This window comes from Nerophis ophidion, linkage group LG24 (assembly GCF_033978795.1).
Source record: "Nerophis ophidion isolate RoL-2023_Sa linkage group LG24, RoL_Noph_v1.0, whole genome shotgun sequence".
Lineage (NCBI taxonomy): Eukaryota > Metazoa > Chordata > Actinopteri > Syngnathiformes > Syngnathidae > Nerophis > Nerophis ophidion.
The window spans coordinates 22,518,494-22,541,318 of NC_084634.1; the positions used below are offsets into that span (position 1 = coordinate 22,518,494).

The 22,825-nt window shown below is 41.7% G+C and overlaps 1 protein-coding gene and 1 long non-coding RNA gene across 17 annotated transcripts in view; one reads left to right on the forward strand and one right to left on the reverse strand.

Annotated features, from left to right (window-relative positions):
• Positions 1-22,825, forward strand: part of otofa (otoferlin a) — a 209,095-nt gene that overhangs the window by 156,035 nt on the left and 30,235 nt on the right. For 4 of the 16 annotated variants that reach the window (XM_061885616.1, XM_061885617.1, XM_061885618.1 and 1 more), the window contains exons 22-38: positions 651-803; positions 4,118-4,310; positions 4,380-4,504; positions 4,579-4,713; positions 6,520-6,681; positions 6,888-6,959; positions 8,049-8,168; positions 8,231-8,392; positions 8,479-8,641; positions 9,177-9,343; positions 9,497-9,526; positions 9,634-9,768; positions 9,837-9,912; positions 13,330-13,469; positions 13,666-13,800; positions 13,874-14,011; positions 14,088-14,215. In XM_061885616.1, the coding sequence (XP_061741600.1) occupies positions 651-803; positions 4,118-4,310; positions 4,380-4,504; positions 4,579-4,713; positions 6,520-6,681; positions 6,888-6,959; positions 8,049-8,168; positions 8,231-8,392; positions 8,479-8,641; positions 9,177-9,343; positions 9,497-9,526; positions 9,634-9,768; positions 9,837-9,912; positions 13,330-13,469; positions 13,666-13,800; positions 13,874-14,011; positions 14,088-14,215 (2,234 nt within the window). The remainder of the gene's footprint in view (positions 1-650; positions 804-4,117; positions 4,311-4,379; positions 4,505-4,578; positions 4,714-6,519; positions 6,682-6,887; positions 6,960-8,048; positions 8,169-8,230; positions 8,393-8,478; positions 8,642-9,176; positions 9,344-9,496; positions 9,527-9,633; positions 9,769-9,836; positions 9,913-13,329; positions 13,470-13,665; positions 13,801-13,873; positions 14,012-14,087; positions 14,216-22,825) is intronic. The other 12 variants (XM_061885628.1, XM_061885627.1, XM_061885631.1 and 9 more) reach the window with 7 other exon arrangements.
• LOC133541910 (uncharacterized) lies at positions 8,470-10,469 on the reverse strand. The gene is made up of 3 exons (XR_009804011.1): positions 10,074-10,469; positions 9,804-9,951; positions 8,470-8,668 (listed from the first exon to the last, which is right to left on the reverse strand). It is a non-coding gene; the product is annotated as an uncharacterized LOC133541910 (long non-coding RNA).

The following is a 22,825-nucleotide window of genomic DNA, read 5'->3' on the forward strand; positions in this document are numbered from 1 at the left end:
ACTCTTTTTAGAAAAAATATCCGATACTGATTATGGCTGATTGAGCGGCACATCCTTACCTTATCACAACATTTGGCGCTATTATAATGAGACTACCTGCCTCTATCAGTGCTGCCAACTTAGATCACACGTACCAACTGTTTGTGCTGAAAACTAAGTGTTGTTGTACTTGTGCAATGACAATAAAGACCAGACAATATGACAATAAAGACCATACCATACCGTACCAGACTATTTGTGGCTATATTTGCAGATTTTTTAGAGCCCACTTTAATGTTTTGAGTTTTTTTTTTTCCAAACATTTAACAACAATTCTAGCAACTTATTCTGGTTTTACATGACAGCCGGTACCTCGAATTATGTATTTTTTGTCCACCAAATGTCAATGCACTCACAGTTGTTTTTCCTTTGGTTGTAATACAATAACATGCAAACAGAAACAACATACAAAAGTTAATTTGTATTTATGAATATATTCGCTCTGCATTTAATGTTTTTTTTTGGTCACTTTTTGTCCTCTTGTAGGATATTTTAGGCATATTTTGTAGGGTTGCTAAATTACATTGAAAGGTTCCATTTGTTTTAAACTTTTTGTATAGCATTATTATCGTTTTAATTGCTTATTAACTCATTAAATGATTCCTGTCTAGCCACAGCATAGCATCCCCGATGTTTTTGTATGGATGATGAGCAACAATAAGCGCATTGCATATGCCCGAATTCCATCCAAAGACATTCTCTACTCTGTCATGGATGAGGAGACAGGAAAAGACTGTGGTAAAGTCAAAGCAGTTTTTCTCAAGGTGAGTTGTCCGCTGCCTTTTCTTTCAAGCTTATCATTTGAAACGCTTGGATTTGAATTAGGGCTGTCAAAAATAATGCATTAATGCGAATTAAAACGTTGTCATTATGAACCTTTGTGCAAGTTTAAAATTGTCTATGCACACTTACTCTTAGAATTCAAAAGGGACACACTTATAAAGGTGTTATAAGTCAGGAATATATTTTTTTAAATCTTTAAACAACTTTTCATCTAACTTTTGATAAACCATTTTTTCTATTATGTTGTAGAGTGGAATTACCCAACCTCAAGTTGGATGATTACAGCCTTGAATCGTACAATAATTCCTGACATTGATTTTAACTTTTCAGTGCCTACCTGTCACGCTAGAATGAGAGAGAAAGCAGGCAAGACTTGGTTGAGTTAATTGAGTTAACAGAAGTATTTTATATTTATACATATATATAGAAACCCTGTTTCCATATAAGTTGGGAAATTGTGTTAGATGTAAATATAAACGGAATACAATCATTTCCAAATCATTTTCAACCCATATTCAATTGAATGCACTAAAAAGACAAAATATTTGATGTTCAAACTCATAAACTTTATTTTTTTTTTGCAAATAATAATTAACTTAGAATTTCATCGCTGCAAGACGTGCCAACATTGTTGGGAAAGGGCATGTAACCACTGTGTTACATCACCTTTTCTTTTAACAAAACACTCAATAAATGTTTGGGAACTGAGGAAACTAATTGTTGAAGCTTTGAAAGTGGAATTCTTTCCCATTTTTGATTTAAGTAGACCTTCAGTCGTTCAACAGTTCGGGTTCTCCGCTGTCGTATTTTACAGGTCTGGACTGCAGACGGGCCAGGAAAGTACCCGCACTCTTTTTTACGAAGCCACGCTGTTGTAACACGTGCTGAATGTGGCTTGGCATTGTCTTGCTAAAATAAGCAGGGGCGTCCATGAAAAAGACGGCGCTTAGATGGCAGCATATGTTGTTCCAAAACCTGTATGTACCTTTCAGCATTAACGGTGCCTTCACGGATGTGTGTGTTAACAGAAATTAACATTAGTTCCCATGCCTTGGGAACTAATGTACCCCCATACCATCACAGATGCTGGCTTTTGAACGTTGCGTCGATAACAGTCTGGATGGTTCGCCTCCCCTTTGGACTGGATGACACAATGTCGAATATTTCCAAAAACAATTTGAAATGTGGACTCATTAGACCACAGAACACATTTCCACTTTGCATCAGTCCATCTTAGATGATCTCGGGCCCAGAGAAACCGGCGGCGTTTCTGGATGTTGTTGATAAATGGCTTTCGCTTTGCATAGTAAAGCTTTAACTTGCACTTACAAATGTAGCAACCAACTGTATTTAGTGACAGTGGTTTTCTGAAGAGTTCCTGAGCCCATGTGGTGATATCCTCTAGAGATTGATGTCGGTTTTTGATACAGTGCCGTCTGATGGATCAAAGGTCACGGTCATTCAACGTGGAGTGATTTCTCTAGATTCACTGAACCTTTTGATGATATTATGGACCCTTGATGTTGAAATCCCTAAATTTCTTGCAATTGCACTTTGAGAAACGTTGTTCTTAAACTGTTTGACTATTTGCTCACGCAGTTGTGGACAAAGGGGTGTACCTCGCCCCATCCTCTCTTGTGAAAGAGCATCTTTTGGTAAGCTGTTTTATACCCAATCATGGCACCCACCTGTTCCCAGTTTACCTGCACACCTATGGGATGTTCCGAATAAGTGTTTGATGAGCATTCCTCAACTTTACCAGTATTTATTGCCACCTTTCCCAACTTCTTTGACACGTGTTGCTGGTATCAAATTCTAAAGTTAATGATTATTTGTAAAAAAAAAAAAATTGTATTAGTTTGAACATCTAATATGTTGTCTTTGTAGTGCATTCAACTGAATATGGGTTAAAAATTATTTGCAAATCATTGTATTCTGTTTATATTTACATCTAACACAATTTCCCAACTCATATGGTAACGGGGATTGTATATATAAATATATATATATATATATATATATATATATATATATATATATATATATATATATATATATATATATATATATATATTTATTTACGCTCATCAAAGCTCTGAGAATTAGGCTTAATGGTTTTCTGGTGGCGTTTGTTGGTTAAGGGGCGCAATTAGACTAAAACAATATTGTATGACAATGATTCATGAACCATTTGGTTTTCATGGAAAAAGCATAGCGATATTCTAGGATTATAGTTTGTTAAAACAGTAACAGTTATAATGGGAGTAAATGGGGCCACAATAGTTCTTAAAAGAAAGTGTATACTTTGGTTTGGTATCATATTCTAACAATGTTGCAATCAAACACACAATGCCTTTTATGGAAAAAAAATAAACACAATTAAATAAACAACCTGGCGAAATGTAACCCGACTAACCTTCAAGGGGACGACTGTGGCACAGGGGTTAGTGTGTGTGCCTCAAAATACAAAGGGCCTGGGTTCAATTCTCGGGCTAGGGATCTTTCTGTGTGGAGTTTGCATGTCCTCCCCGTGACTGCATGGGTTCCCTCCGGGTACTCCGGCTATGTCTCACCACTTAGTGAGAGAATGTTGCCAATCAACCTCTCCTGATGATAGATTGATTGGCAACATATGAATGTGACTGTAAATGTTGTCTGTCTATCTGTGTTGGAGCAGAACAGGCGGATGGATGGATGGATAACCTTCAAACTGAACAATCATATCAAATTAGTAATGCATGCAATACCTGTTTTGGGCCCTAGTCTTGTACAAGGGTTAATCTAAATACAAATGTTACTGTAATTAACTCATCTGCAGCACAAAATGGCTTTAAAATTCATTGAAACATTCTCTGGCTATGCATTTTGGACAGTTTGTCTATGTAGTGTGATGCATAAATGGCCGGTTGATCCAGTAGTAACGGGCTGCAGAACAAAACAAGTCAAAATGAAAGCATGTTGCATGTTGGCCCTCTCCATGAGAAATCTGAGTACAATAACAATTACTTAACAGTTGAGCGACAAATATTATGCAGACTCTGCAGGAAGGAACTTTCTTCTCACCAAAGTAACAGAAAAGGAGTGACATTAATGTGGATGGATGTTTATTCATAAAAAAACATTTTAACATGAACATGTTTAAGTGATTAACATGTTGAGTGCAAATATATGCAAAATTCTACACGATTATATACCGGTACATTGGAAATCAATATTTTATCGAGATTAATCCGAATTTATTAATCTGATTAAAATGTTTAATAGTTTGACAATTGTTTTGACTTTTTGCTCACAGCTACCTGGTAAAAAAGGCTTTGGCCAAGCTGGTTGGACGGTACAGGCTAAACTTGAGTTGTACTTATGGCTTGGTCTCAACAAGCATAAGAAAGAATTCTTGAGTGGTCTGCCTAATGGTTTTGAGGAGGTTAAAGTTGCTAAAGCGGGCCCTTCGCTTCACTCGACGCCCCCTGTCAGCCTGGTATATGACAGTAAGTAAGACTAAGGATTTGGTCACTTTTACAAGAGAACTGCTTACTAGCAAAATGTGTGTCCAACAGTGAAGCAGGTCTTCCAGTTGAGAGCACACATGTACCAGGCCAGAAGTTTGTTTGCCGCTGACAACAGCGGACTTTCAGACCCTTTCGCCCGAGTCTTCTTCTCCACACACAGCCAAGTCACCGAGGTAACACCTTGAAACTGCGTTCTTTTTGCCATATTTCCACACAAATTTGTCACGTACTGCGTGTGCTGCTACAGATTCTGAGCGAGACCCTTTGCCCTACGTGGGACCAGCTGCTTGTTTTTGACAACGTGGAGCTATTTGGGGAGGCCAGCGAGCTGAGAGACGACCCGCCAATCATCGTGGTGGAAATATACGACCAAGACACTGTGGTATGATCACGCTCAATACCATCAAGCACAGGAAAAATAAGTCAATGTTTTGTGCTCAATGAAATGTTTTGCTTCCCCATTCCTCATGTTCTGACCGTTTGTACACCTCACTCCTACACCCCGTCTCTCATGTGAATGGCCTTGATCATGCATGCACAATTAGAGTGTGAATGCATTGCACAGCAGACACTGAATTCCTATTAGTAAGGTCACTAGCATGAATTGTTGCTATTGATGCAATTATTCACGGCCAATTCTGCAGCAGTAATGCTGCTCTGATAATACATTTGCAAAGAGCTCTACTTCTTTGGCGCATATAGAGCTGAATATATATATATATATATATATATATATATATATATATATATATATATATATATATATATATATATATATACAGTGGGGCAAAAAAGTATTTAGTCAGCCACCGATTGTGCAAGTTCTCCCACTTAAAATGATGAAAGAGGTCTGTAATTTTCATCATAGGTACACTTCAACTGTGAAAGACAAAAAAACTTCTATTTTGGTTTCATCTGACCACATGACATTCTACCAATCCTTTGCTGTATCATCCATGTATCCATTTTGGTATAAACTCAGCTCGTTGTGTTTGGAGGAAGAAGAATACTGAGTTGCATCCCAAGAACACCATACCTACTGTGAAGCATGGGGGTGGAAACATCATGCTTTGGGGCTGTTTTTCTGCTAAGGGGACTGGACGATTGATCTGTGTTAAGGAAAGAATGAATGGGGCCATGTATCGTGAGATTTTGAGCCAAAACCTCCTTCCATCAGGGAGAGCTTTGAATGGTTGACTAAATACTTATTTTCCACCATAATTTACAAATAAATTCTTTAAAATTCCTACAACGTAAATTCCTGAATTTTTTTTCACATTCTGTCTCTCACAGTTGAAGTGTACCTCTGATGAAAATTACAGACCTCTGTCATCATTTTAAGTGGGAGAACTTGCACAATCGGTGGCTAACTAAATACTTTTTTTGCCCCACTGTATATATACAATATATATGTATATATATATGTATATGTATATGTGTATATACATATATATATATATATATATATACATATATATATATATATATATATTTTTTTTTTTTACAGTAGTTTCCAAGGGGAAACTTGGCAAATATTCAATACTTTCCATGGGAATTAATGAGAATGACTCTGCATAACAGGTTGATTGGCAAAACTAAATCGGCCCTTGTGTGTGAATGTTGTCTGTCTATCTGTGTTGGCCCTGTGATGAGGTGGCGACTTGGTGTACCCTGCCTACCGCCCAAATGCAGCTGAGATAGGCTCCAGCACCTCCCGCGTCCCCGAAAGGGACAAGCAGTCGGAAATGGATGGATGGACTCTGCATAACTTCAAATGACGATTTCACTGAATAGGAAAAAAACTAAAAATAGAACATCCATCCATTCATCCATTTTCTACCGCTTATTCCCTTTTGGGGTCGCGGGGGGCGCTGGCGCCTATCTCAGCTACAATTGAATTAAATTTACTGAATGGGCCTGTAGGATTTGTGTGCTGTGTGAAAATAAATATCCAATATTATTTCCAGTTTATTCACCAACAATCTCATGGAAAGTTTTTCACCTTGATTCACAGAAATTCAAGTATTTTTTTTTTACTAGCAGGCATTTTTCATTTTCATTCCAACCATCTAACCTACACTGCCTTCCAGTGGTCGCAGTGAAAACTGCACCTCCCACATCCTTACCAAAATCATTTCCTTTGTCCCTTGATTGTCTCCACTGCCCATTATTATGATCCTATGTCCAGGGAAAGGCAGAGTTCATAGGTCGGACATTCGCCAAGCCCACCATTAAGATGTGTGACGAACACTACGGCCCTCCAAGGTTTCCACCACAGTTGGAGTACTACCAGATTTACAGGGGAAACTGCACAGCAGGAGAACTGCTTGCAGCTTTTGAGCTTCTTCAGGTAACTCACAATTTCAAATAACAGGGGATATTACATGCGTTTCCATACTTTTTCCTATTTACTTAAAATCCAATCCTATGTTGTGTTGCGGTTTTAACCCCCCTGCTTTCTCCATTTGTAAACAAACTGCTCGGGTGTGCTTCCACTCTCTCCTTGTCTTGTCTCCATCCCTTCTACCCTCTTGCACCCTCTCCTGGTGCTTCCAGATACCTTTTGATGGCGAGGAGATAAGGCGAGCTCTGATTGCTGTCCATAATTTTGCTGTCCCTCAGATAAAGGTGCTTTTCTCTTTTCATACCATCACTTGTTGTATTTCTTCTCTACTAACATGAGTATCTGCCTCCTCTACACTTATCTGACCATCATATCTAATCCATCCAATAAAAGAAATAAATGTACAAACTTTGCCAGCCTTGGGAACATCAATCCATTCACTTTCCACCAGTCTATGCACTACATACTAAATTGCAGTATTTTTAACTAAGGGTGTGCCGATAAAACATTTTCATGTCAGATACATTACCAATATGGGAGCCTTAAGTATCTGCTGATACCAATATTAATCTGATATCAACAGGAATCATACAGACTTTTATTATTTCAAAGTGTGAAATGTTAGAAAAGGCTTGATCAAGTGAAATTAGTCAAACAGCCAAGAATGGTAGGTATTAAAAACACTATCCTATTTATTATGCAGTGGACTTTTGCGATGTAATTGTTTTTTGGAAACACAGAGTGGCCACAATAATTTATTTAGTTGCTCATGACGCAGTACATTGAATGATGAAGACACGTTTGTTACTGGTTACTCTTTGCCGTGAATACTTTGTATGTGTAAGTAACATATAACTTTGATACTTTGACAAAGATGGTGTTTTAGACTGCTACATTGTTCAATAAAACACAGTTATGTATGTGTAGCTTGTGTACTATTGTTTGGATAGCTGCCAGCTCCTGGTAGCCTATAGCCTACCATGTTTACCTTTTGTAAATGACTTAACTAAAATACAAGAAAAGCCAACCTTTTTTGCTTATTGAAGGATATTTAAATGTGAAATGACTGTCCATCTTTGCACAAGTAAAAATGTTGCAGGACTGCTTATACCTAACATATTGGTTGCAAGCCGGTATAATCCTGTTTTGTTGCTAATATCGAACCAAGATTCCGATATCAATATCGAGACATCCCTATTTGCAACAAACTCAATTCAAAATGGTCCCACAGCAATAATAATTTCAGCCTGTTTATGCAGTAATGGGTGTGCCTCTGCTAGTTGCTGCCAAGTGCTGAAATCCATATAACCTGACGTCTGATACAGCTAGCACATACAAGACATAATATAATGCATTGTTTTAAACCACGCTAGATTGGTCAAGGAGGGACAGCGGACCTTCCTCCTCTTGAAGGACCAACAGACTCAGAGCGAGGACCAATTGTCCCTGTGCCCTTGGGGATCCGGCCTGTCCTGAGTCGCTACCGCATAGAGGTAATTTTTCAAAAAGGTTTTGGAACCATCTTGTTGTAATACGACACTTTTGTTTGATTCAGGTTTTATTTTGGGGCCTAAGGGACCTTAAGAGGATTAACCTGGCCCAGGTGGATCGGCCCCGCGTGGACATTGAGTGTGCAGGGCGAGGGGTTCAGTCCGCCCTAATCCAAAACTACAAAAAGAACCCAAATTTCAGCACTTTGGTCAAATGGTTTGAGGTGGTGAGTGTCATTGTCCTGCATAGCTCATAAAAATACTTAGGCATGTTTATTATTACAAGAGTCATGTGTACCTGTTTTCTCATCAGGACCTCCCTGAGAATGAGCTTCTCCACCCCCCGCTCAACATCAGAGTGGTGGACTGCCGAGCGTTTGGCCGCAACACCCTGGTTGGTTCCCATGCAGTCACGTGTCTGAGGCGGTTCATATACTGCGCTCCAGACAAGTCGTCCAATAACTGGGGCAGTGCAGGTACGACCCATTCACATACACTGACTACTGTGAGGAAAAACAAAACGATGTATCAGCTAATGATCTATCCCCTAACATATTCAATAAGTAAAACAGAGCCCTGGGCAACACTGTTGCTTGTATAAAGGAATTGTCTGCCATTGTAATACATTATCACTTTATTTTCTAAATTGGTTGATTCTTTTTCATCACTAGAGCTCCACTCTCATTAGTACATATTTTTAAAAACAGTGATTTTCTTTTCTGATAGGTGAAACTCATGTAGAGGCCATTATCAGAGCCTGGAATTAGTGTTGTTGTTAAAGTATATTTCAAAAAAACATAAAAATCTTCTTCCTCACTAACTTTGTTGACTTCACCGCTTGCTTTGGGCTGCTGGGCTTTTTTTTTTTATTGTCTTAATCTTCCTTCCCATTGCGTTTCTTTTTCTCTCTGTCTCTCTCTCTGCTTTTCTTGCATGTCGTCGGCTGTCCTCTCCTCTCCTGACGCCTGCCGTCTCTCCTGTCCGCTTTTGGGCCTCGCATCATGCAAACAGCTAAACTAATGAATGGCTACATGGTCCTAACCAATGGTGGCACCCAGCCTCGCTTCTCACCCAGTGTTTCCTCGCGCACTTTCTCTCACTCCACAGGTGACATCATCGTGAACTTGGAGCCAGAGCCTGCGGTCCGAAAAATGGACACGTTTGTCAAGTTAGACGCTGTAAGATTTTTTTGTAGTAGAGCATTTCCTGCTAATTTCTGTAGGGTGTTTGTAGTACATATGTGTATTTTTGCTGTTATTGCTGTATATTCCCTTGCATGCATTATTGTGTTATTAATCCCTGTACTTTTTATGTAACATCCCCCATTGTAGACGTCTGACGCTGTTGTAAAAGTTGACATGGTGAGTTACTTGTTACTATAGAAACCTGGCAAAGAAGATTAGGCTATGGCTTTGCTGGTACGGAAATGAAGCAGAGAATCCCCTTTGAGTCTGAATCGCTTCAACAGATTGAAGAAGAGAGCGACAAAGAGAAAAAGAAGAAGAAGAAGAAAAAGAAGGGAGTGGAAGAAGAGGAAGAACCAGATGAGAGTTTGCTAGATTGGTGGTCCAAATATTTTGCGTCCATAGAGACACTCAAAGAGGTTTGCTTAAGTCGCTACGCTAATGTTGTCCTTACGTTTAAAGGAGGATGAATACAATGTCTTTTTAGACACTCAGGGCTCAGGAAGAAGCTCAGGCTGAAGCAGAGGAGAGAGAAGACCTGGAGATTGCAATAGAGGCTGCAGGTATGGAACTGATCCAACTTTGCACCTGTGTCTCAGCATCTGTAATAGAATATTGAATAAGCCATGATTGCGCTTTCTTGGCTGTTAAGCTTCGAAGAAAACTGTTTTTATGCAAGTAAGCAGTGTAGCATATTTAGAACTGAAGGAACTGAAATATGTACCATTTTTGAGCCTGATACTGTGACGATATGGTAGCGGCGAGTGTGGTGATCCCAATCTGCAAAGGACAGCAGGCAGGTAAAAGTTGTTTAATATCAGACAAAACAAAGAACTAGTGCAGCTTTGAGTGCACACAAAGCATAGGGAAAGCTATGCAAACACGGGACAAAACTAAAATGGCTACCAGGTAAACATAACAGGATGCTAGTGGTAAGCAACAGGAGAGCAAGCATTCACAAAACAATGTTGCAACAAAGACCGCAGACAACTGAACCGAAGTAGAGTAAATTGAACACTGAGAACGGTTGTGCTGGCAGACAAAGTTAAGATGAAGCTACGACCTAAAAAAAAGGAAGTGGAAACTAGAAATAATGGCGCTAGACAGGAACTAAAACATGGGAAAGACAAACATGGTAAAAAGTAAAGGTGCTGCTCAGATCAGAAGCAGGAAGTGGGAACTACAAAATAAGAGCGCTAAAAAGGAACTAAATCACCAAACATTGGAAAGAGTAAAGGTGCTACTAAGAGAAGAAACGGGAATTAAAAACTACAAAATGGGAGCGCTTTAAAGGAACCAAAACCCCAAACATAGAAAAATGCCCACCAAACCAAAACAAGGCATGACTTGTTGCTACAGATCATGAAGGAAATGTGGATGCCTGCCTTTGTATTCAAGAAGTATGGGTTTGAATTTGGATTTGCTCCGTCTTTCTTCCACATCCAAAAAACATGCACTTTAGATGAACTGTGTTGACAGTAGAATAGATCGTCTAAAAGGTGTGAATGTGTGGGATTGACTCCAGCTCTAATGTGACCTAAATAAGGATAAGTAGTATAAAAAAAGGATTAACAACAGAAGAAGCAGCGAACTGAGGAACTTGCTCTTCAATCAATCAAACAATCAATCAATCAATCAAAGTTTACTGATATAGCCCTTAATCACAAATGTTTCAAAGGGCATCCTCTGCTCAGATCCCACATCAGGGCAAGACAAAACCCAACCCAAAGGGAACAATGTAAACCTTGGTATGCACCGCAGATGTGGGATGACTTTTAGTGATATTACAGAGATGAAAGAAGGCTGTTTTAGTAACACTTTTAAAGTGTGACTCAAATGAGAAAGTTGGGCCGGACATAATACCATGATTTTTTACCGAGTCACTTTGTGTAAATGTTTTCTTGTCAGATGTTAATGTGGTTTTATGAAAAAAGTGCTAGCAAGACCAATAATCAGCATTTCCGTTTTTTTATCATTAAGATGCAAAATATTGCTGGGCATCCATTGTTTAATTTCATTTAGACACGCCTCCAGGTGACTACAATCTGGGATGTTGGTCAGTTTTAGAAGCATGTAAAGTTGAGTGTCATTAGCATAACAGTGAAAGCTAACGCCGTACTTGCGTATGATGTTACCTAGCGTCAGCATATAAATGCTGAAGAGTCCAGGGCCAAGAACAGAACCCTGTAGAACTCCACACGTTACATTTACATATTCCAACGTCATGTTGTTACGAGAGACGCGCTGCATCCTGTCAGTAAGATAGGAGTTAATCCAAGAAAAAGATAAGTCTGACATACCAATACGTGTTTTGATACGTTCTAATAGAATGTTATGATTGACGGTATCGAAAGCAGCACTAACATCAAGTGGCAGCAACATGGATGATGCATCCGCATCCATAGTTAGCAATAGATCATTAGTAATTTTTGCAAGGGCTGTCTCCGTTGAGTTATTTGCCCTGAAATCAGACTAAAAGAGTTCACGGAAATTGTTAGACGCTAAGTGTTCATGTAGCTGCTGTGCAACAATTTTGTAGAGGATTCTTGAGATAAAGGAGAGGTGGGACACCGGCTGTTAGTTTACCAACAGGTCAGGATCGAGGTCCGGTGACACGTTGGCGACACATGGTGGATGCGCGTTGTCACCCCAGGGATGCACGAGGACCAAGACAGGCAGGAGTTGCAGGTATGAGTTGATTTAATACAAATATAAAAGAACACTGATACAAAAAGCTAAAGAAAAGGCGTTCCGAACGCACGGAGAGCTAGGCTTACAATTAGCAACGAGAGCAGAGTACAAAAATAGACGTGCAGAGCGCCCGCGAAGCTAAGGCGAAACTCAGCAATTGTGGATACAAAAAAGAAGAACCAACGTGCGTGTTTCAAGTAGCAAACAAATCAACCAGAATGAACTGAGGTAGCAGGCAGGACTAAATACTAAAGCAATCAATGAAAAACAGGTGTGCGTATAAACAAGGGCAGGTGGACTAATGAGCTACCATGGTGACAGACTAAACAGGAAATAAAGACATCAACCAACAGAGTGATACCAAAATGGAAGCAGTAAACAATAATATGTAAAGATCCGAAAAGCGGATCACAACATCCGGTCTTTTAAGCAGAGGATGAATAATTACTTTTTTGAATGCTAGGGGAACAGTACCAGGGAAAAGTGATAAGAACTGATGGTCCTAATATTACAAACAGCTCCTTGATAAGTTTCCCAGGAAGTGGGTCAAGTAAACATATATTTTGTTTTGTCCCATTTACAAGTCGCAGGAGTTCCTCTAATGTTATTTCTTCAAGAACAGAGAGATTATTTTGGAGGGCAATATCCGTTGTACATACATTCGTGTCTGCGTTAATAGAACCCAGTTGTAGCTGGGACGCAGTATCTTTAATCTCCTTTTTAATGAGTTAAATTTTCTTAGTAAAGAATTTCATAAAGTCATCAGCCGAGTGTGGAGCTACTGAGTGGAGTCCCTTAGCGATGCTACTGTATTAAACAAAAATTTAGGATTGTTTTTATTGAGGCGGATGAGATTGGAGTAGTAATTAGTTTTAGCTAAGGTAAGCGCGTGTTATTAACCTATCACTCTAAGCTTGATGGAAAACCTCAAGTTTATTCGCACGCCATTTGTGTTCCAGCTTTCTACATGATAGTTTAAGAGCTGGGGTTTCTTCTGCAAACCAGGGGGTACGCCTTTTAGGGGCCTTACTGTACGTTGTGTGCAAATGTTGTCGTGTGCCATTTTATCATCAACTTGCCGTTTTATCATCAATGTACACCATGTTCATAATTATTCCATGACTTCAGCATAACCTCACAGCACTGGAATGCACAGGACATTTTCTAATAATCATTTGTGAGTACGTCCGTCACACCGGCCGACTGTTGTGACATCTGTGTGTGTACAATCCCGCCTCACCCCATCATGCCATCCTTCCTCCCCCACCTTCACTCAACCCTCCGGTTAGATATCAAATCTGATGACCTTGTTCGGAAAGGCTCCAGGACAAAGGACAAGTTCAAGAAAAGCTCCAAAGACAAGCGGAAGGGCCACGCTTTGGACGGAGCTGAGATACGGACAACAAAAGCAAAAGTAGATGAGTTATTGGTGAGTATTTAATGCTGAGGGATCATCATTTATGCAGTATGTGCCTAAAAAACATAAGGGACTTGAAACAGACCCTTGAGGAACGCCATGTGGAATAAAATAATTTGTTTAGAGGCCATTTTTAAATTGTGTTTGTTGATCTGTTGGGCATTCAATGAGTACAAACTCACCATGTTTGTTTGTTTGACTTGCTCAGGTGTACAATAAGGAGCTGGAAACAGAATACGGCAACTTTGAAGACTGGCTGCACACCTTCAACCTGTACAGAGGGAAAGCTGGGGATGACGACGAACATGCGCAGGATGATGACAGAATTGTCGGACGATTTAAGGTGCTTTGTGCCGTACTTGAACCGGAGGATCAAATTGAAGGTGTTTTGTATAACCTCCTGTTCTGTGATTCAGGGTTCCCTGTGTATGTACAAGCTACCATTGTCAGAGGAGATCACGAGAGACGCTGGATTTGATCCGAATATGGGCATGTTCCAGAGCATTCCTCATAACGACCCCATCAATGTGCTTGTCCGAGTGTATGTGGTCAGGGTATGTTACCTACTTGCTGACCTAAGTGATGCTACCTTAACCGCTAAAGATTTCATGAGGTTGTCCTCTACTTTAGGCCACAGATCTGCATCCTGCTGACATCAACGGCAAGGCCGACCCATATATTGTCATCAAGCTAGGAAAGACAGAGGTCAAGGACAAAGAGAACTACATCTCCAAGCAGCTCAATCCGGTATTTGGCAAGTGAGTCACACTAATCGCAGATTAGGGTTGGGTTTAAAAAAAAAAAAAATGTTTTATCAGTTACATGGAGTTAGTCTTGGTACTGTATTAGGCAGTAAGTTGATTTTGGGCAGCATAGCTTGGTTGGTAGAGCGATCTGAGGGTTCAAGGTTCAATCCCCCCGCTTCTTCCATCCTCGTCACTGCCGTTCTGTCCTTGGGCAAGACATTTTAACCACCTGCTCCCAGTACCACCCACACTGGTTCAAAAGTATCTTAAAGATGTAGATTATGAGTTTCTCAATGTAAAGCGCTTTGAGTCTCTAGAGAAAAGCGCTATATAAATATATTTCACTTCACTCGAAGACTTCTATGGAAATAAACCAACTGAGATTCAGATTTCCCTCATCCGGACGCGGGTCACCAGGGCCCAACTCTGGAGCCAGGCCCGGAGTTGGAGCATGATGGCGAGCACACATGGCACAGTCCGAAGAGGCAACGTGGGTCCTCCCTCCAATGGGCTCACCACTCATGGGAGGGGCATTAGAGGTCGGGTGCGTTGTGAGCTGGGCGGCAGCCGAAGGCAGGGCAATTGGTGGTCCAATCCTCGGCTACATAACCTAAAGTGGATCGTGAGATTGACAGGTGGATCAGTGCGGCGTCTTCAGTAATGCGGACGCTGTATCGATCCGTTATGGTGAAGAAGGAGCTGAGCTGAAAGGCAAAACTCTCAATTTACCGGTGGATCTACGTTCCCATCCTCACCTATAGTCATGAGCTTTGGGTTATGACCAAAAGGACAAGATCACGGGTCCAAGCGGCCAAAATCAGTTTCCTCCGCCGGGTGGTGGGGCTATACCTTAGAGATAGTGTGAGAAGCTCTGCCATCCGGGAGGCATTCAAAGTAAAGTTGCTGCTCCTCCACATCGAGAGGAGCCAGATGAGGGGGTTCGGGCATCTGGTCAGGATGCCACCCGAACCGTTTCAGGCACGTCCGACCGGTAGGAGGCCACAGAAATGACCCACGACAGGTTGGGAAGATTCTGTCTCCTGGCTGGCCTGGGAAAGCCTCGGGATCCCCCGGGAAGGGCTGGACGAAGTGGCTGGTGAGAGGAAAGTCTGGGCTTCCCTTCTTAGGCTGCTGCCCCCGCGACCCAACCTCAGATAAGCGGAAGAAGATGGATGGACGGATGGATGGATGGATGGATGGATGGATGAATGGACAATGGGAGCTATGCAAAAACGAGCGCATCCTTAACTCTTGATTAGTAGTTGGTGCTTCTTTGTCCCGATTTGTGATCATGAATAACTTTGTCAGTCGTTTAGAATTACATATATCTGCTGTTTGTTTTAACATGTTTATGTTGAGTAGTTGATAGTATGGCAATATGGATATTGGACACAATTATTTTGACAGGAGGGATGAGTACCGTTCATACTTGAACCGATACGGTACCTGGGAATCTATACCAGTACTCAACAGTACCAATCTATGGTACATTTATGTGTGTTAATACATTTTTTTGATAATAACTTCTCATTTTAATTGCAACATTTACAAATAAGATGTTATATATTGATTTATTATCATCATCACATCATTTGCAAGTTTGATATTAAGTTGCAATTACAGTTCCAAGTCCAAGATGTTGAATGGCAATAGGGTATAGTTTACAGTGGGGGGTTTTTTTGTGCCATAAAAACTGTTAATAGTGTAAGTATTGTACCTATTGTGCACCAGCTGTTTCATTGAAACATGCATCTTAGTTGTAGTTTTCAATGACAAATTTGGAGGTGTTGAAATCGCCATGTAAAATCGCTAAGGCTAATCAGTAGCACGTCAATAGCCAATGTATATTAACATCCAGCTGGTAGATTTTGGGAAAAGTGAAGCCTTGCTTTACATACGTTGAAGCATTTTTTGAGTCACTGTCTTTGTTGGCATTGAAAATTGCAACATTACCTAAAGGTAGTTTGGTTAAGTCCGCTCTAAGTGCTGCTGGAGTGATTGCCAAGTACGGCACTGTTGGATTTTATGTGAATTGGTGCCTGGTAGGACCGGCGGGATTCGGTCGTTGCCAAAAAAGTATCGGATTCGTTACCCATTCCTGTTGAAGACCCCAATATTGGGAAACTGTACCAGGCAACATTAACTACTGTACAACAGGGGTATCAAACTTAATCGTAGAGGGGGCCAAAATTCAAAACACACTTAAGATCGCATATTTAATAGTATTTCATATGCAAACAAAAACTGCATAATTCCCGAAATGTGTAACTTCTGTTGGGATATCAATAGACATGGGCAATTTCCAGCAGTCTTCACAGAATCCATAAGAGTTTCCACGTCCAGTCATGTGTCTGAGCAGCAAGCATTTCCCAGCCTGCTTTGTTGATTTTTAAATTATAACTTTTGACTTTGGTGGTAATCTGACAGCAGTAGATCCTATTAATACCTCTGTGGCCTCTGGTGTAAATTGCAATAGATAAGGCAGAGCTATTCAACAGGGGTCCAAATCCGATCCAGAAATGACACCATATTAGCCCACCAGATCTGTTTAAAACTTGGTCGACAAATATTTTTGCAGCAAACTATGAAAAATACTACAAACCTTGCTAGCTAACATAAAACATTGCAAGTCCAAACTTGTGATTTACTGTACATAGCCAATAGGTTGTCAGTTACACATTTGTTTTTCTATTGTGATTTATGTAACTAAGGTGTACTTAATTGGAGCTGGGCGCTATACCAGTATTATGAGTTATACCAGTATATTTTTTCCTCCTTTCCTGGCATCCTGCTTATCCGGTTTTTCCTTGGATTTTTTTTCAAAGAAAAAATAATCCTCCGCAGTGTTGTTGCCAGCAATCAGATCCGTTTGACTCAAGCCTCGGCAACACTCGGCATTTCTCGGGGCAACATGCGTTAATGAAAAAAGCGTGGCGAGTTGTAATATCTGTGATTCTATCAAATCAACAATGCGAGTTCGATGGATGCATTCGAAAACGATGAAGAAGACATATCTGCCAAAGTATAAACTTTGTGTAAATAGATGTTTCCAGTTGCAAGGGTATGAAAAAATGTCTCAAAAAAGCTGCCAAAAATAACTAACTTGTGTTATGAGCTTCTCAGTCACAACTACTATGCTCAAGAAGCACTGCCATAGCAAATGGGTGTTAAGCTGCAGTGGCAGTATTGTCAGGTGCCACACAGCGTCCTGCAGTTGACAGCTCGGTGTTTCTGGCTTAAATGTTTGAGGTAACAAGAGTCTTTGCTTTCCTCCTCTCTAAGGTTCTCATAATCATTATTGTCACAGACGTCCCACTGGATCATTATTGTCACCGATGTCCCACTGGGTGTGAGTTTTCCTTGCCCTTATGTGGGCCTACTGAGGATGTCGTGGTGGTTTGTGCAGCCCTTTGAGACACTAGTGATTTAGGGCTATATAAGTAAACATTGATTGATTGATTGATTGATTTGAAAAATGTTGAGCTAAAACATACCACTGTTAAAGGTAAAGTATTTTCAATTTCCTGCTGATGTTTAAAATGTCTTCTTAAACCGGGGACTTTGTTATATATTTTTTTCTTTTGTGTTTTTGTTATTAATTGAAGGTGAGCCAAATGTTTGTTTTAAAGATAATACTATACTATTCTTATATTACTATCAATGCTTTTTAAAATTGTTATATGTATCTATCTATGCATGAAACAAACAATTTCCAGAAATTTTCTCATGTATGTGTTTGAATAGAACCACTTGAGACGCATTGAACAACTGGCGCGGTTGGAAGAGTGGCCGTGCCAGCAACCAGAAGATTCCTGGTTCAATCCCCACGTTCTACCAGCCTTGTCATGTCCGTTGTGACCTTGAGCAAGACACTTCACCCTTGCTCCTGATGGGTTTCAGTTAGGGCCTTGCATGGCAGCTCAGCCATCAGTGTGTGAATGTGTGTGTGAATGAGTGAATGTGGAAATAGTGTCAAAGTGCTTGTTTGAGTTCCTTGAAGGTAGAAAAGCGCTATACAATTATAACCCATTTACCATATTTGTGCTAAATTAATTTTCCCGAATAAGTTTTGCGATCAATATCCAATATGATTATTCAGCCAAAATATATCGGAATATGAGTTTTGGTCCATATCCCCCAGCTCTAGCTTGTTTACTTCAGATGCAGTCAATAGTCATTTGTTCAATGTCTTTAGTTGTACGAGAGGAACACCACAAGGTTCCAATTCAGGTCCTCTTTTCGTCATCATTTGGGCTATTCACCTGGTAGCAAGTAAGTTCAGTTCAAAAACAGATTTCAAACACTGTCATGGAGACTAACTATTTTGCAGAAGGTCCTTAAAAACAGCAGAGCGCTACTGTAACTCTGACAAAAAAAATTGACCACACTCAAATGTCGACTGTCGAGGACACTGGTTCTCCAGATTACACGATACAAAATAAGACTGATAGTAAATGGAGAAGTCTGTCCCCCCAGTCTTTAGCTATCTGGAAAATGTGGCCCCCAAAACAATTTAGTCCCCGACATAAGGTATGTGTCAGCGATAAGTATATGGGGCAAAATTTGCAAATTAATTAATTAAGGTTCTTATTTGCTAAAATTTGCCAAGTAGACTGGATGCACCTTGATTTTCAAACAGTCCAATGACATATCTCTCCAAGACGGGAGTTTGACACATTTGCTTTAAGAACTCAACAGACACTGGGAATTGACAAGATTGACATAGGAATTGATGTCATTGTGTCTTGAAAAAAGAAAAGGCCCGACTAGTTTTTTTGCATTGACGAGCTTCTGTAGGAATTGAAACCGCAAGTAAACTTTTAACTAAAAATACATAACAGACATTGCAATATCGTACTCAGCAATAATAAATACCAGTGGAAAGTAAATAGAGTAAAGTTCCCAAAGCTACCATATTTTCCGGACCATAGGGCGCTCTGGATTATAAGGCGCACTGCCGATGAATGGTCTATTTTCGATCTTTTTTCATAGATAAGAAGCACCGGATTATAGAGCGCATTAAAGGAGTCCTATTATTATTATTTTTTTCTGAATGTAAAACACTTCCTTGTGGTCTACATAACATGTAATGGTGGTTATTTAGTTAAAATGTTGCATGGATTATATTTAACGGATCATCTTCAAGCCGCTTTCTGACAATCACTTCCGGATGCGCTGTTTTGTGGGCGGTCTTATTAACGTGGCTCACCTTGGGCGGCGTCTTCTCCCCGTCATCTTTGTCGTAGCGGTGCAGCCAGCAAGGACGGGAGTGGAAAAAGTGTCAAAAGATGGAGCTACCTATTTTAATGACGTTCAGACTTTACTTAAATCAATAACAGAGCAGCATCTCCTCATCCAGTGAAAAAACATCCGACTGGAACTTTCTAATAACTAAAGTTTCTTGGGTGAATAATGTAAACTCACTACACAGGTATGTTTTAGCGCTTTCATGGAGAGTTTACTGACAGATATAAGTAAGAACTTTACATTACTTTATATTAGAAATGGCAACAGCGGAGGATGAATGTCCCATAACAAGATGATAGAGAAAAATAAACTTATCGATTACGGAGTCGGCAACAGACTACAAAGGCAGACGCATCGCAATTTTTCAGGGCTTACGCAGATCCCAAATACAGATCAACAAGTTGCAGAAGGTAAAACAAAGTTGTTTTTGCATAATACTGTGAAACAAAACACCAAATAATATGTCTTACCTTATACACACACCATGATAATACTCGTATGTTTAATGCGCCAACAATCCATCAAGCAGCTTCATAGCTTTGCCAAAGACGTACTAAAACATTTTGATATATTTTTCAGTGCCATGTGTAATGTTCTAAATTTTCAATGAAACACATAAAATGTTGGTGTTGTTTACTTGAGTCATACAAGAGTCATATCTCTTATCACTTAGGGACGGCGTTGCGCAGTGGAAGAGTGGCCGTGCGCAACCCTAGGGTCCCTGGTTCAATCCCCACCTAGTACCAACCTCGTCACGTCCGTTGTGTCCTGAGCAAGACACTTCACCCTTGCTCCTGATGGGTGCTGGTTAGCGCCTTCCATGGCAGTTCCCTCCATCAGTGTATGAATGTGTGTGTGAATGGGTAAATGTGGAAGTAGTGTCAAAGCGCTTTGAGTACCTTGAAGGTAGAAAAGCGTATACAAGTACAACCCATTTATCATTTATTTATTCATTTATGTTTGCTGCCATCTACTGGTCACACTTATCTATACACCATATACTAAATAAAATAGCTTCAAAGTCGGTAAACATAACCATAATTGTTCTGTACATTAGGCGCACCGGGTTATAAGGCGCTCTGTCGAGTTTACAGAAAAAAAAAGTGTGCCTTATAGTGCGGAAAATAGAGTAGTGTTGTGCTTGTAGCGTGAAAGCAAGACAACTTCGCGTATCGTTGACACACAAAAACGTGTGCGTCCTTTAATCTTTTAGAACCAGAACAGACTGACTTAAAACACTCAAAAATGGCGGGAACAACAAACCCCCACCTTTGGGAGAATCTCCTGCCGGCCACTTAAAGGGGCCGCGCCGAATTACCTGCAACGGAACAACCTTGTCATGTGCCTAATTGAACAGTACAGTGAAACAGAACAACATTGTCATGTGCATACTCGAACAGTACAGTGAATAATAACAATAAGGTCAAGCACTAGGTGTGGCGAATTATGTCCGTAAATCAACCGCTACACACGTCCCCCCAGAATTCGCCATCACTAAGGAAAATAAACGGTCAATAGACAGGGGCACGAACAGGTCTACCAGACCGGGTGCGCCGGACTGGTACTAACGCCGGGGAGTCAGCAGGGGGAAACGGAATGGAATCTGCACAGTCCAAGGTACCGAGGGATTGCTCAGAAGGATGCAAAAAGTCATTATGAGGCCTAGGCAACGCGGGCGGACGACCCCGGCGTGGGGGTACAGCTGTGGTAACCGGCTGACTAAGATCTAAGTGGGCCGCTTTCAGCCGGTCCACCGTGATCTTTTCAGACCGACCCCCGATATCCAAGAGAAAATGTTTGTCCCCGCTCTCTAGGACGCGAAATGGCCCATTGTAAGGGGGCTGAAAGGGGCCGCGGTGGGCGTCGTGGCGGACAAAAACAAAAGCTGCACCCCTTAAAGAAGTGGGAACATGAGACGGCGTAAGTCCGTGCTGAGAAGTGGGGATGGGGGCAAAACCCTTGGCAGCATCGAGGAGAGCAGCTCGTTGCTCACCAGCGGACCAAGATGCCGTCGTGTTAGGAATGAAATCTCCCGGCACACGCAGGGGCTGCCCATACACCAACTCTGCCGAGGAAGATTGCAGGTCTTCCTTGGGGGCAGTCCGAAGGCCCAGCATTACCCAAGGGAGTTTGTCTACCCAGGCGCTGTCCTTCAGGGACGCCCTAAGCGCTGCCTTCATGGATCTGTGAAATCGCTCACACATACCATTGGCCTGTGGGTGATATGCCGTTGTGTGGTGGAGTTTCACTCCCAAGCTCTCGGCCACAGCGGCCCAAAGCTCAGAAGTGAACTGCGAGCCCCGGTCGGATGATATGTCCGACGGGGGTACCGAAACGGGCAACCCACGTACCAATGAACGCGCGTGCCACCTCGGCGGAGGTGGCGGACGTCAGAGGTACTGCTTCCGGCCAGCGGGTGGTCCTGTCAACCATCGTGAGAAGGTATGTGTAGCTGCGTGAGGATGGAAGAGGGCCGACCAAGTCCACATTGACATGGTCAAAACGGCGCTCCGGAACCGTAAACGGTGCCAGTGGAGCCCGCGTGTGGCAGTGCACCTTTGAGCGCTGGCATGCTACACAGGTGGAAACCCAGTCCCTAACATCTTTCTTTAATCCCCGCCAGACAAATTTTGCAGCTACTAGCCGCTGGGAAGGTTTCCTGAGAAAGGCCGTGGATGGAGTCGAAAACACGCCGCCTCCAACAGGCGGGCACAAGGGGCCGTGGCCGACCGGTAGCGATGTCACAAAGGAGCATAACCCCTGTGTCCTCAAAAGGGACCTCAGACAACCGTAACCTTGTGGTTGCAGCCTTCAGAGCTTTGATGTCAGGGTCGTCGGCCTGGTCAACTGCCATTTGAGCAAAATCGAGCCCGACATGGACGGCGCCAGCGACAGCTCGGGAAAGGCAGTCAGCAACGACATTGCTCTTACCAGCAAGGTGTTGGATGTCTGTCGTGAACTCTGAGACGTAGGAGAGGTGCCTCTGTTGCCGAGCCGACCACGGTTCAGCTGTCTTGGCCATCGCGAAAGTGAGCGGTTTGTGGTCCACAAAAGCTGTGAAAGGCCGGCCCTCAAGCAACGAACGGAAATGGCGTATGGCCAGATAGAGGCCGAGGAGCTCACGGTCAAATGTGCTATATTTCCGCTCGCAGGGGCGCAACTGCCTGCTAAAGAAAGCCAAAGGTTGCCAAGTGCCGCCCACCCACTGCTCATGCACTGCACCTACGGCATAGTCTGACGCGTCTGTGGTGATTGCAATGGGAGCATCGGGTAATGGGTGTGCCAGCAGGGTAGCGTTAGCGAGAGCAGACTTGACCCCCACAAAAGCACTGTGCCGCGTGTCAGACCAGTCCACCATGTGCCTGGGAGCAGCTC